Source organism: Rhinoraja longicauda, chromosome 26, assembly GCF_053455715.1.
Source record: "Rhinoraja longicauda isolate Sanriku21f chromosome 26, sRhiLon1.1, whole genome shotgun sequence".
NCBI classification, from domain to species: Eukaryota; Metazoa; Chordata; class Chondrichthyes; order Rajiformes; family Arhynchobatidae; genus Rhinoraja; species Rhinoraja longicauda.
The window spans coordinates 11354818-11368153 of NC_135978.1; the positions used below are offsets into that span (position 1 = coordinate 11354818).

Sequence of the window (13336 nt, forward strand, 5' to 3'; positions counted from 1 at the left end):
TTGCAACTATCCTTTCAGTTCTTGGATCCGATGTGGCTTTCATTTTCCTTACTTTTGGTTTTTACAAATGAATCGGACAGCAAATTGATGAAGTGTTATTCATAGAACCATGATTTACAACAAATTTGGCAGGACCCACCATTATAACCCTTAGATACATTTTCCTCGTTGTTTGGGAAGATCCAGCTGATATTATGATATAAAGATATAAAGGCAGGGGGACCAACTTTGTGAGTTCTCGACATTAGACCAGAATCCATTAGATTATCATCAACCATCCTCTTTCAACTGATGGATCTGTAGTCCTCCAATTATTCAACACGGAGGACTACAGATCTATCAGTTGAAAGAGGATGGTTGATGGTAATCAGGAGGTTACCTTAGAGTTAGAAACATAGAAAATAGGGCGGCACGGTAGCGCAGCGGTAGAGTTGCTGCTTTACAGCAAATGCAGCACCGGAGACTCAGGTTCGATCCTGACTACGGGTGCTGCACTGTAAGGAGTTTGTACGTTCTCCCCGTGACCTGCGTGGGTTTTCTCCGAGATCTTCGGTTTCCTCCCACACTCCAAAGACGTACAGGTATGTAGGTTAATTGGCTGGGTAAATGTAAAAATTGTCCCTAGTGGGTGTAGGATGGTGTTAATGTACGGGGATCGCTGGGCGGCACGGACTTGGTGGGCCGAAAAGGCCTGTTTCCGGCTGTATATATATGATATGATATGATATGAAAATAGGTGCAGGAAGAGGCCATTTGGCCCTTCGAGCCAACACCCGCCATTTATTGTGATCATGGCTGATCATCCACAATCAGTAACCCGTGCCTGCCTTCTCACCATATCCCTTGACTCCGTTAGCCCCTAGAGCTCTATCTAACTCTCTTTTAAATTCATCCAGTAGAGGTCAATTCGTTGTCCAGGGATGTTCTGTCCAGGGAACAATTGTCTACTAGGGCAAATCGAAGTAGGCAATTGCTCCCCAACCAGTTATATCCTCTATCATCAGCAAAGAGATGGAAGGTGTTATTGATAGTTCAATTAGTTGACATTTACTCCTCATCAACCTGCTGACTGATATTCGGTTTGGGTTTAATGAAAACTACTTAGTTTCAAATATCATCGCAAACTTGATTTAAATTTAGACCAAATAGCTAAATTCTATAGTTGCAATGGTAGCTTTTGACAGAGTATGACATTAAGGACCCATGATATATCTGGTGTCAATGGTCAACAAGGGTAAAGCACTCAAGTGATTTGAGTCATAATTTATACAAAGGATGCTGGTTGTGGCTTTGAAAATAGAGACTGCTGGAAATAGCATGGCAGGCAGCATCTGTGCCAAGAGAAACAGAGTTACCATTCCTTAGAAGGCTTCGGATGTTTGGCATGCCCCCAACATCCCTCATCAACTTCTACAGATGCACTGTAGAAAACTATTTATCAGGATGCATCACAGCATGGTTTGGGAACAGTTTCTTCCAAGACCACTAGAAATTGCAGCGAGTCGAGGACACAGCCCGGTCCATCACGCAAACCAACCTCCCTTTCATGGACTCCATCTACACTTCGCGCTACCTTGGCAAAGACACCAGCATAATCAAGGACCAATCTTACCCTGGTCACTCCCTCTTCTCCCCTCTCCCATCAGGCAAAACATATAGACGTTTGAAAACGCCTCCCTCCACTTTCAGGGACAGTGTCTTTCCAGCTGCTGTCAGGCAACTGAACTTTCCTCTCACCACTAGAGAGCGGTCCTGACTTCCCATCTACCTAATTGAAGACCTTCGAACTATCTTTAATCAGACTTTATCTTGCACTAAAAATTATACATGTTACCCTGTACCCGTACACTGTGGACGGCTTGATTATAATCATATATAGTCTTTTCGCTGAGAGAAACAGAGTTACCATTCCTTAGATGGCTTCGGATGTTTGGCATGCATAACACACAAACAAAAAGCCTTTCATTGTACCTCAGTACACGTGATAATAATAAGCTAAGCTAAAATTTCAGGCCAATGATCTTTCAAATGGAATAGAAAACATTAGAAATAAGCTAGAGCTAGAGTAAATTGAATTACAAAGCAAGGGAAGTAATGGAATTTTCACCTTTCCTGCTCCAAAATGAATGATGATTCGTTGCTTGATTAACTAACTGACCAATCCCTGCCAATTCCACTTCATGTAAGTCATTCCTAGTGTGGAACACTTGTGCTCTTTCTTTCCATTAACTGTAAGTGGTTGGATTTTCTGAGGCTATGAGAGGGGCTAGGATTATTTTCTTCCTGTATACTTACTGGATCACTTCATAATTTTAAGAATCAGATCAGGCCTAAGTTTATTCTTTTCTGAACAATCAACTTTTCTGAACAATTTCTATGTTGCAGTTCTATGCTATCTTAATAATCAGCTTCAGGAATTTTAATGTCCAGGAAGTCTTTCTCTAACCTTAACTTTGGTAAGGAACAATCTACAAATCTTCCCTTTCAATAAATTAACTCTCACTATGATCTATTGCCTGCTGCAACTATAACTACCATCACAGAAAAAGGCAGGGACTTGAGGCCAGTGACAATCAAAGTGAGCAGGACAATGACTTTTCATAGATTTGGTTTCTTCCCAGGCTATATGATGAAATATTTACCGTATCTTGCACTTGATATTCCATTGTTGTTAAAAGGAAGTCACTAAGTTCCTCATTTCAGTTTCTCTTGCTGGATTCCAGTCTGCAGAGAGATTCTAGTAATCTTGTGCTCGCAAGTGCATTACTTTTACAGTGTTGCATGTTACTCTTCCTTATACTAGATACAAAAGGAATTTTGTTGAATATTCATCAGCTATAAAACTAAATGCCAGGAAATCATACGGGTTAGTAAATTTGTGGATTATGTAAAGGCAGATGAGATCGGTTTGAGTTAGCATCATGTTCAGCACAGACATTGTTCCTGTGCTGTACTATTTTATGTTCTATGTTCAATACCTGACATCCTGTGATAATCCAAGTATATTTGAACCATCAGTCCAAATCAAAGTTTTGTTCTTGGGTAAAAAGAGGTGGACTATTGCTGTATGTAAGCAATTGTGGTCCAAATGGTTATCAGTTAACTTACAATTTACAATTAATAATTTGCCAATGCTTTCAAATTTCATGACAGCAGTTGTGGAAATTGAATTCACTTAAATAAATATTGGAATATTTTACAACAAAAGCTATTCTTTGTTTTAATGATGAGGAAACGACACGATTGTCATGAAACCAATTTGGTTACATTAAGCCATTTAGGGGAGCAAATATCTTTGCTTAGCTGAAATGTGACTCCAGGGCCACAGCCAATTGTTAAGTCTCTCTAAAGCAGCTGAGCAAGACCTTCAGTGTATCAGAACCTATTACGTAAAACTGGAAATGAATCGTTATTACTGTTGAGTAAGCTAACTACAGAGGCACGACGGAGGAGCTGGCTAAAGTTGATTGGAAGGGGACCTTAGCAGAAATGATAATGGAGCAACAATGGCAAGAGTTTCTGGAAGTAATTCAGAAGACATAGGATCTTTTCATCCCAAAGAGGAAGAAATATACTAAGGGGAGATATAGGCCACCGTGGCTGACATAGGAAGTCAAAGACAGCATAAAAGCAAAAGAGAAGGCATATAATATGGCAAAGATTAGCAGGAAGCTGGAGGATTGGGAAGCTTTTAAAAACCAACAAAGGCAACTAAAAAAGCTTTTAAAAACGAACAGAAGGCAACTAAACAAGCAATAATGAGAGAAATGATGAAATATGGAAGTAATCTCGCCAATAATATAAAAGTGAATACCAAATGTTTGATCAGATTATATAAAGAGTCAAAGAAAGACAAGAGTGGACACTGGACTATTGAAAGATGAAGTGGGGAACAAAGAAATGGGGAACAAAGAAATAGCAGATGAACTGGATACATTTTTGCGCCAACCTTCAAAGTGGAAGACACTGGCAATATGCCAGAAATTAAAGTGACTTCAGGGACAGAAGTAAGTGCAAGATGTTATTACTGAGGAGAAGGTGCTTCGGAAGCTGAAAGGTCTGATGATGGATATCACTTGGACCAGATGGACTATACCCTAGGATTCTGAAAGAAGTGGGTATAGAAATTGTGGAGGCATTAGTAGTAATCTGTCAAGAATTACTAGAGTCAGCAATGGTTCCAGAGGACTAGGCTGGTGTTGAGCCCTCTACTTTTCACATTGTATGCTAATGATCTGGATGATGAAATTAATGGCTTTGTGGCCAGATTTGCGGATGATACAAAGATAAGTGGAGGGGCAGGTGGTATTGAGGAAGCAGGGAGCCTGCAGAAGAACCTGGACAGGTTGGGAGAGTGGGTAAAAATTGACAAATGGAATACAGCGTAGCAAAATGTCTGGTCATGCACTTGGGTTGAAGGAATAAGAAGAATACACTGTTTTCTTAATGGGGAGAGGATTCAGAAGTCGGTGGCGCAAAGGAACTTAGAAGTGCTGGAGCAAGATTCCCAAAGGTTAATTTGCAGGTTGAGTCAATTGTAAAGAAGGCAAATGCAATGTAGTATTCATTTCGAGAGGACTAGAATATAGAAACAAGGATGTAATATTTAGTGTATGGTGGTATATTCTATATCACTCTTGAAGTCTCAGTACACTTTTCTGGCTACCATGCTCTGCATTCAGATCAAGTAAGTAGATCCAGACAATGACTGCACGTGGTGAATCTATGTAGCGGGATAAATCTAGCTTGATTTTGCCCAACTGTAAATCTTTCCTAGTTTGTTGAACAAATCCAATATTTTTGGCTGATTATTGCCTCATTTACCTGAATGGTTTAATTAAAAAATGAGATACATTATACTGACTGGATCCTCTCCAAGGAGAAATCTAATTATTTAATGGTTGGTTTATCATGAAAATATTGTTCCTTCAAAAATTCTTTCATTGTGTTAATCCCAAAATAGCACCAGATAATTTCCTCTTTCACTATTGTTGCTATGTTTTGTGGCCTCACGCACTAGAACATCAAACTACGATTCAGCATATTAAACATAGTTTTCATAAACAGATTTCTCAGATGTTTTCTATTTCAAATGAATTCAGTTTGAGAGGATCTACATGTTTGCATGTGGTTATTATTGTGTTAACGCAAATTTGTTTCTAAGTTTTTGCAATCACATCAGAAAATAACTAATAAATCTGAACTTTTTTAATTTTTCATGTGATCATATTGCTTCAATTCTCCACTGGAAAGCCAAGTATCAAGCAAATCGCCCCCAAAAACTTGTTATTGGGCCAAACTTTGGGATTCCCATTCAAGACCACAATATAAAATTCCATGATTTCTCAGTCCTTCTGATGGGAAATTTACTCTCTGTTTGCATTCCTGGTGAGATGTGGGGCAAAACTAGCAAGCAGATTCACTTCAATGGGGAAGGACAATGGTAAACACAAGAACTAAGTAGAAACATTTATTTTTATTTCTTTACTTGAGTTAATTTATATTTATTTAATTGTTTAATAGTGTCAGAAACAATCACAAACGTTCAATCTCTTTGACAGTTTTGACAGCCAGTAAGCTTGAAGTTATGGCTTACCAACTGATACCCATTCTGTGGCTGGGGCATGTTGTTTATGAAAATAAAGGCTTTATGTTACTCAGTCTTGTTAATCAGTTCGGAGCCAGGTTATCCAAGGAATTTCACACTATGGGGGTTCTGCTCAGGTAAGAATGGGTTCTGCATGCAGCAGACTGGAAAGCATGCGTATTAGTGATTTGCAGGTGATTCGGGCCAATATGCCCTTGTGAAATTTGTCATGTGGCATTTTAAAGATATTTTACTGACAAGGGTTTTCTTTTTCTAGCTGTCTTGCAGTGTTGTCCTCCTAACTCCCACCTGGATCCAATGACAGGTTGTCCCAATACAAACACTTCTTCTTATCCTAACTACAACTATTATCAGGTGCGTTCATACGACATAGAACATAGAACATAGAGCATAGAACATTAAATATAGAACAGTACAGCATAGGAGCAGACCCTTCAGACAACCATGTTAGCACTGGCAATGCTTATAATCTAACTAATCCCTAATGCCTATACATGGTCTATATTCTTCTATTTCCTTCATTTTTATGGGTTGTCGAAATGCCCCTTAAACGTTGTTATTGTATATGCTTTGACCACATTCCCAGGCATGGCATTCCTGGCATTTATCATTCTCTGTTTAAAAGGTTTACCTCAATAACATTTTTTAAAACGTTGTCACTCTCACCTTAAGCCTATGGCCTCTAGTATTTAACATTTCTGTCCTTGGCCTCCTCCATTGCCAGAGGGAGGTCACACACAAACTGGAAAACAGCACCTCATGGACTACTTGGATAGCTTACAACCCAATAATGTGAACATTGAATTCTCCAATTTCAAGTAATAGCCCCTCCCCCCCCCCACTTTTTCCTCTGCCCCCACCCCAGTCCACACATAATTCTCTCAATATCTTCCACCGCCCGAGCCACCAACTTTCCTTTGCTCTGTTCACTCATCTCCCATATTTTCCACCCTCTATCCCCACCACGGTCCCTTTCCACCCATATCCCTCCTCCAGCATTACATTTCACTTCTCTTTACTTATCTGATACCCTTTTGTTTCCTTTTCACCTCTATCCTTTGTCACTACTCTACCAATCTGCCAATCACCCCCACGACCTGCACCTGTAATCACCTCTATTCACCTATCACTTACCAGACTACCCCCCCCACCCCACCCACAGTCTGAAGGAGGGTCCCGATCAGAAACATGTCCAATTCCTTCACAGATGCTGCCTGATCCTTTGCATTCCTTCAGCACTTTGTTTTTTAACACCCTACCCACTCTACATCAATGCTCCTAGGGGTCCTGCCGTTTACTGTATTGTTGCCCTTGCATTTAACCTTCCAAAATGCACATCTTCGCACTTATCCGGATTAAGTTCCATCTGCCATTGCTGCACATAAATTTCCAACTGATCTACATCCAGAGGTATCCTCTGACAACCTTCCTCACTATCCATAGCTCTGCTAATTTCCGTGGTGTCTACAAACTTACTAACCAGCCACCCAACATTTTAATCCAAATAATTTAACATATTACAAACAACATAGATGCCCACACTAATGTTTGTGGAATATCATTGGTCGCAGACCTCCAAAGTGAAAATTCTGTAGTTTAGAAAATAAGCTCAGAACTATTAAAAGATGTTTTATAAAACGATGTCCTTTTAAGCTTGCCTTGAATCCTCTCTTATTGAAACAAAGATTAATTATTTTACTTTGAGTTTTTTAACATGTGATTTAAGTAGCAGAAGGGGAGTTTGAGACAAACATCCTAAATATAATACATTTGTGGAGATAAGGGTTGAATGAGTTATGATGGTCCCCATTCCTGGTTAAAGCACAGTTTTACAATACGACTGTCAATGTTATAGTTTGCATTGAATTGCATTGAATATAGAATCAAAGTACAGTCAATTTGAATAGTGCAGATCCAAAAGAAAGATTGCAGATGCTGAAAATCTGAAATAAAACAGAAAATGCACAAAATGCTCCATGGGACAGTTAACGTTTCAGGTTTATAAATGTAATTGATCAGAAACGTTAGCTTCTGTTTACATACCTAGCTGCCCAAATATATAATTTTGTGCCAATTGAAATAAAAAATATTCATCATCCAAATTAAAATTGTTTCAATTCTGTGAGATGTACCTTTTTGCTTTAATTTAATGTTAAATGGAATTTGACTTATCTGCTAATCTGATCATTTGAATTATCTCCTTCCATTAGCTCATGATATCTCCAGTAATGAAATAGTTTCCATAAACTATCTCCACGGCACCAGTGCAATGTATGCCACTACAAACACTAACAGCTTAAACAAGATGAGAAACTGCCCCATACTTCATCCAGAGTATTGAAGATAAATAAAACAATTGATGTTTAAAAAGAGTGCCAAAAGGAATATCCTAAAGGAAATTAAGACATATCTACATTGTCTTTTATAGTCTGAGTTTTGCTGTGAAAGGTGTGGTCGCTTGTAGAAAACACAGCAAGCACCCACAAAAAGCCCGGGCTAGTGACCGGATCATGTGTTTTTACTGGAGGGGAAAATATTTACCAGGATGACAGAACTCTCTTTTTCTTGCATAATATCATATTACATCTACTCAAAATGCTAGAAGGGCTTCACCATAATATATAAAAAGTCATGCATGGTCCATTATGAGTGTTAGAAACAGTGCAGCACTATTTTGTTTTACAAGATAAATGGATTGTCTCACTCCAATGCCTGCCTTCAGTTACCTTGGCCCATTTTCTTCCTTTCTAGTTCCTATTTCTAAATCATTCCATTACTCCTTTCAAATCAGTTTGATTTTAAGTGTATTTATTTTGACACCTCTTTACAATTTATTCAAAGATGGCTTAGTAATAATTTTAAATCAAAGTTTCTGTGACACATTTTTTTAAATTGCCCCCTTTTATTTGCAAATAAAATTAAGTCATAAGGTCATACGTGATAGGAGTAGAATTAGGCAATTCGCCCCATCAAGTCTTCTCCACCATTCAATCATAGCTCATCTATCTCTCCCACCTAACCCCATTCTCCTGCCTTCTCCCCTTAACCTCTGACACCTGTACTGATCAGGAAAGTCACAATCTTCTGATGAAATGTCCCATTTCAAATGTCAAGTTCAGTTGGAGGACCTATTATATCTGTTATTGTTGTAGCAATTAACATTCTTGGTGTTCATTACATCTAACATTATTGTAAACTAAGACTAATATTGCCTTTGGTCATAAGCACCAACATATATTTCTGAAAGTACGTGTGGGGAACAGAGAACAGAGATGCCTGAGGTTTTATTTTTAAAAAGTGAGGAATAAAGCACTCTTTAACCCTGTGAATTTATTAGGAACGGAAAGGTTGGTTTAGAAATTAATCTGAATGTTCAAAGATACACTAAATGATCATTGAACAACATACCAGTGACTACTTGGTTGTGGGTTGGCAACTGAAGTTCACCAGTGCAAAAAACTAAGGGCAAATGACCAGTTGCACAGTTGGAGCCAGACAAGAGGAGAAAAGCAAGCCAAAATTCCTACAAGCGATGTGGTCCTGAATGTGAGAGGGGTTTATTTTGTTCATCTTTCTTTGATTTGGGGGATTTGAGCATTGCTGCCAATACCATCAATGTTTCCCATCCATTGTTGTCCTTAAAAGTTGGTGATGAGACACCTAATTGAACCACTGTGATGAAGGTAATCCCTTCTGAGGAAGATATACCTACAATGTTGTTCAGTAGGAATTTTGGGACATATTAATGATTTAGACTAAGTGGTAATGTAGGAAAATAATATGCTTCCAAATCAGGATGTGTATCTAACAGAGGAACCTTCAGGTGATGGTGTTTCTGCAGGCTCTTTGTGTCAATGTCACTTGCCAGCCTATATCTATAGAGTCAATAGGGCTGCAAGCATGCACTAGTTTATTTCCAGAGATGCTAAATATGGAACTGAATATTTGGCAATCATTAACAAGTGCCTGTAATTAGTTTGATTGAAATAGAGCTGTCATTCATTTAAAACTGTGGATTGGAAGAACAGAAGCAATGGAAACATCAGTAACAAAATAAGCCCAATCATAATTTGCAATAATTGTGGAAGCGACTCAAGTTTGCACAATGAACATGGAAAACAAGCACAAAAGGAATGGGAGTCTAACTTGTCTATGAATGTCTCCTAAAACATATTCAGTTGTGTAAAGTTAGGACAGAGGCTGTAGGATGATGTTTGCAAATGCCTGCATTGCAGTCCATGTCAACGTCAACTATGGCAGTACCCCAACACGTTAGAGACTCCTCCACACTCACCACATTCAAAACATCGCTGAAGTCTCACCTGTTCAGTACTGCCTTCAACCACTGAAGGTCACCTCACCTTCTGTCTCCTTTCTCTGTTCGTTTATTTATTTACTTATTTATCTATTTATTCATTTCCCTATGTTCTCTAAATCTCTGTAAAGCGTCTTTGAGTATATGAAAAGCGCTATATAAATAAAATACATTATTATTATTATTATTAAATATATATTTTGTACAATTTTGTCAGTTTAGGAGCTCTATTGATGAACGGGTTTTCTGAAGCACAAGCAGTGACTGTTGGCATGGTGCAAAGTCAACAAATTATTAGAACAATCAATGTGTGATACTAAATTGACACAATTTTTGCAATTTTCAAATGCCACTCTACAATCTACAATGCACAGGAGAAATCCAAGATCAAATCAGAGACTGCCCACTTTACAACGTTTACAGATTGCAGCTCAGTTTCCTTGACCTCTTAGAAAAACAATGCTTCTGCAGGATGTGTTTGCCACATTAAATGATAATTGACTTCTACAGCTCACAGTGATAGACGCAATCCCTGTTTAAATGCCATTTAGACATATGACTGCAGGTAGTATAATTTCCCTCTATTTTCTATTTCTTTGTTCCAGACACCTTTGGAAAGCTTTTCACATTTGTCATCACATAAATGCAGAAGGCAGATGATGTATGGATTGATTGCCTCAACAGGGTACTAAGTAAATTTGCCCATTACCGATCATAGCTACAATATGCAGGCACTTAGATTCACCTCTCTAATTTGATTCCTAGAGGTACAAAGTACCATTATAATTAACCACAGAGATAGTTTTGATATCATCCCCAACTTTTTAAATCATACCATATCCCCTAAGTCGAGTAAATTTTAAGTTTAATTTCTTTAAAAGTGGATGTGTGTCCCAAGTAAACTGGGTAAGGAAGAAAATTGCAGTCTGAACATAATTTTGCAATCCTCTTTGGAGGACTGAAAGACCTTTTAAGAAGAAAGGGATATGAAAGGAATAGACCAAGTAATAAAATGTTAATCAGCTTAACATCAATGGTGAGCTTTGTGCTGATCCCTCACTTTTAGTGGCATACAATTCAATGATTTGGAATTAAATTTAGATGCTATGTCAGTCAACAAACTACTAGATCATCATTAATTCCCATCTGCCATTCAGAGGATGAAAACTTTTTTTTAATCTATCCGTGCCAATATGTGATTCCAGACCTTTAGCAATGTGACTCATCTCTAGCTCTTAACCAACTAACCAACTATAAACCATCCAGTTAAGAAGGTTATTCACCATCACAATTGTTATCTCAAGAGTAATTAGTCCTAGAACCTTTTAAAAACATTAACTTCTCAAAAATCTGATCAGAATGTTGTCTCTTCCTTGAATGCTTCTACTCTTCTGAAACAGATTTACTCCAATTAGTTGTTTCCAAAAAACATTTCAGAAATCTTATCTCAGCCTCGTAAAATAGCCTTTACTCTAATTTAGAGCATTTACTGCTGGTGTGCCTTTACTCTAAATACAACTGAATTATGATCATTATCTCCAAAATACTCCCCATTACTGTTAATTTTCCTAACAAGAATCATTGCCTAAAACTAAGTCCAGAGTTACTCTCTTGTTGAGATGCACATATTGCTTAATAATTCTTTATGAGAATTCTGCATGTATTATCTTTTTACACTGACTCTGTCTCAGTTAATGTTAGAGCACTAGAATTCACCTGTGATAAAAAAAATATTTGCATCTCAGATACCTAAATATATGTGGACCTGCATCTCCGAGAGTGCAAACGGAGAAGTAATTTAATTGAAATATGCAAAATTCTTACATGGATTTGCAATTAATTTAGGGTTGATGCTCAGTTGCTGATAGGTAGCCGGTCACAGTGCGAACTCCATCTTCATGTTCGTTGACGACATCACCGTTGTTGGACAATAGACAATAGACAATAGGTGCAGGAGTAGGCCATTCGGCCCTTTGAGCCAGCACCACCATTCAATGTGATCATGGCTGATCATTCTCAATCAGTAGCCCGTTCCTGCCTTCTCCCCATACCCCCTGACTCCGCTATTCTTAAGAGCTCTATCTAGATCTCTTGAATGCATTCAGAGAATTGGCCTCCACTGCCTTCTGAGGCAGTGAATTCCACAGATTTACAACTCTCTGACTGAAAGAGTTTTTCCTCATCTCCGTTCTAAATGGCCTACCCCTTATTCTTAAACTGTGGCTCCTGGTTCTGGACTCCCCCAAAATTGGGAACATGTTCCCTGCCTCTAACGGGTCCAACCCTTTAATAATCTTATATGGTTCGATAAGATCCCCTCTCATCCTTCTAAATTCCAGTGTATACAAGCCTAGCCGCTCCAGTTTTTCAACATATGACAGTCCCGCCATTCCGGGAATTAACCTAGTAAACCTATGTTGTACGCCCTCAATAGCAAGAATATCCTTCCTCAAATTTGGAGACCAAAACTGCACACAGTACTCCAGGTGCTCACTAGGGCCCTATACAACTGCAGAAGGACCTCTTTCAACTCCTCTTGTTACGAAGGCCAACATTCCATTGGCTTTCTTCACTGCCTGCTGTACCTGCATGCTTCCTTTCAGTGACTGATGTACTAGGACACCCAGATCTCATTGTACGTCCCCTTTTCCTAACTTGACACCATTCAGATAATAATTTGCCTTCTTATTCTTACCACCAAAGTGGATAACCTCACACTTATCCACATTAAACTGCATCTGCCATGCATCCGTCCACTCACACAACCTGTCCAAGTCACCCTACAACCTCATAGCATCTTGCACACAGCTCACACTACCACCCAGCTCACACTACCACCCAGCTCACACTACCACCCAGCTTTGTATCATCTGCAAATTTGCTAATGGTATGTTTAATCTCTTCATCCAAGTTATTAATGTATATTGTAAATAGCTGCGGTCCCAGCACCGAGCCTTGCAGTACCCCACTAGTCACTGCCTGCCATTGTGAAAGGGACCCATTTATCCCCACTCTTTGCTTTCTGTCTGTCAACCAATTTTCTATCCATGTCAGTACCCTACCTCCAATACCATGTGCTCTAATTTTGCCCAATAATCTCCTACGTGGGACCTTGTAAAAGGCTTTCTGAAAGTCGAGGTACACCACATCCTCCCCAGTCAATTTTCCTAGTTACACCCTCAAAAAATTCCAGAAGATTAGTCAAGCATGATTTCCCCTTCGTAAACCCATGCTGACTCAGAACGATCCTGTTACTGCTATCCAAATGCTCCGCAATTTCGTCTTTTATAATTGACTCCAGCATCTTCCCCACCACTGATGTCAGACTAACTGGTCTATAATTTCCCGTTTTCTCTCTCCCTCCTTTCTTAAAAAGTGGGATAACATTAGCTACCCTCCAATCCACAGGAACT

At 38.9% G+C, this 13336-nt stretch overlaps 1 protein-coding gene across 1 annotated transcript in view; it reads left to right on the plus strand.

The window, feature by feature from the left end:
* The window catches only part of hsf5 (heat shock transcription factor family member 5), a 48539-nt gene that overhangs the window by 9228 nt on the left and 25975 nt on the right, over nucleotides 1-13336 (plus strand). Inside the window, exon 3 of the mRNA XM_078422482.1 lies at nucleotides 5865-5962. Within this exon, the coding sequence (XP_078278608.1) occupies nucleotides 5865-5962 (98 nt within the window). The remainder of the gene's footprint in view (nucleotides 1-5864; nucleotides 5963-13336) is intronic.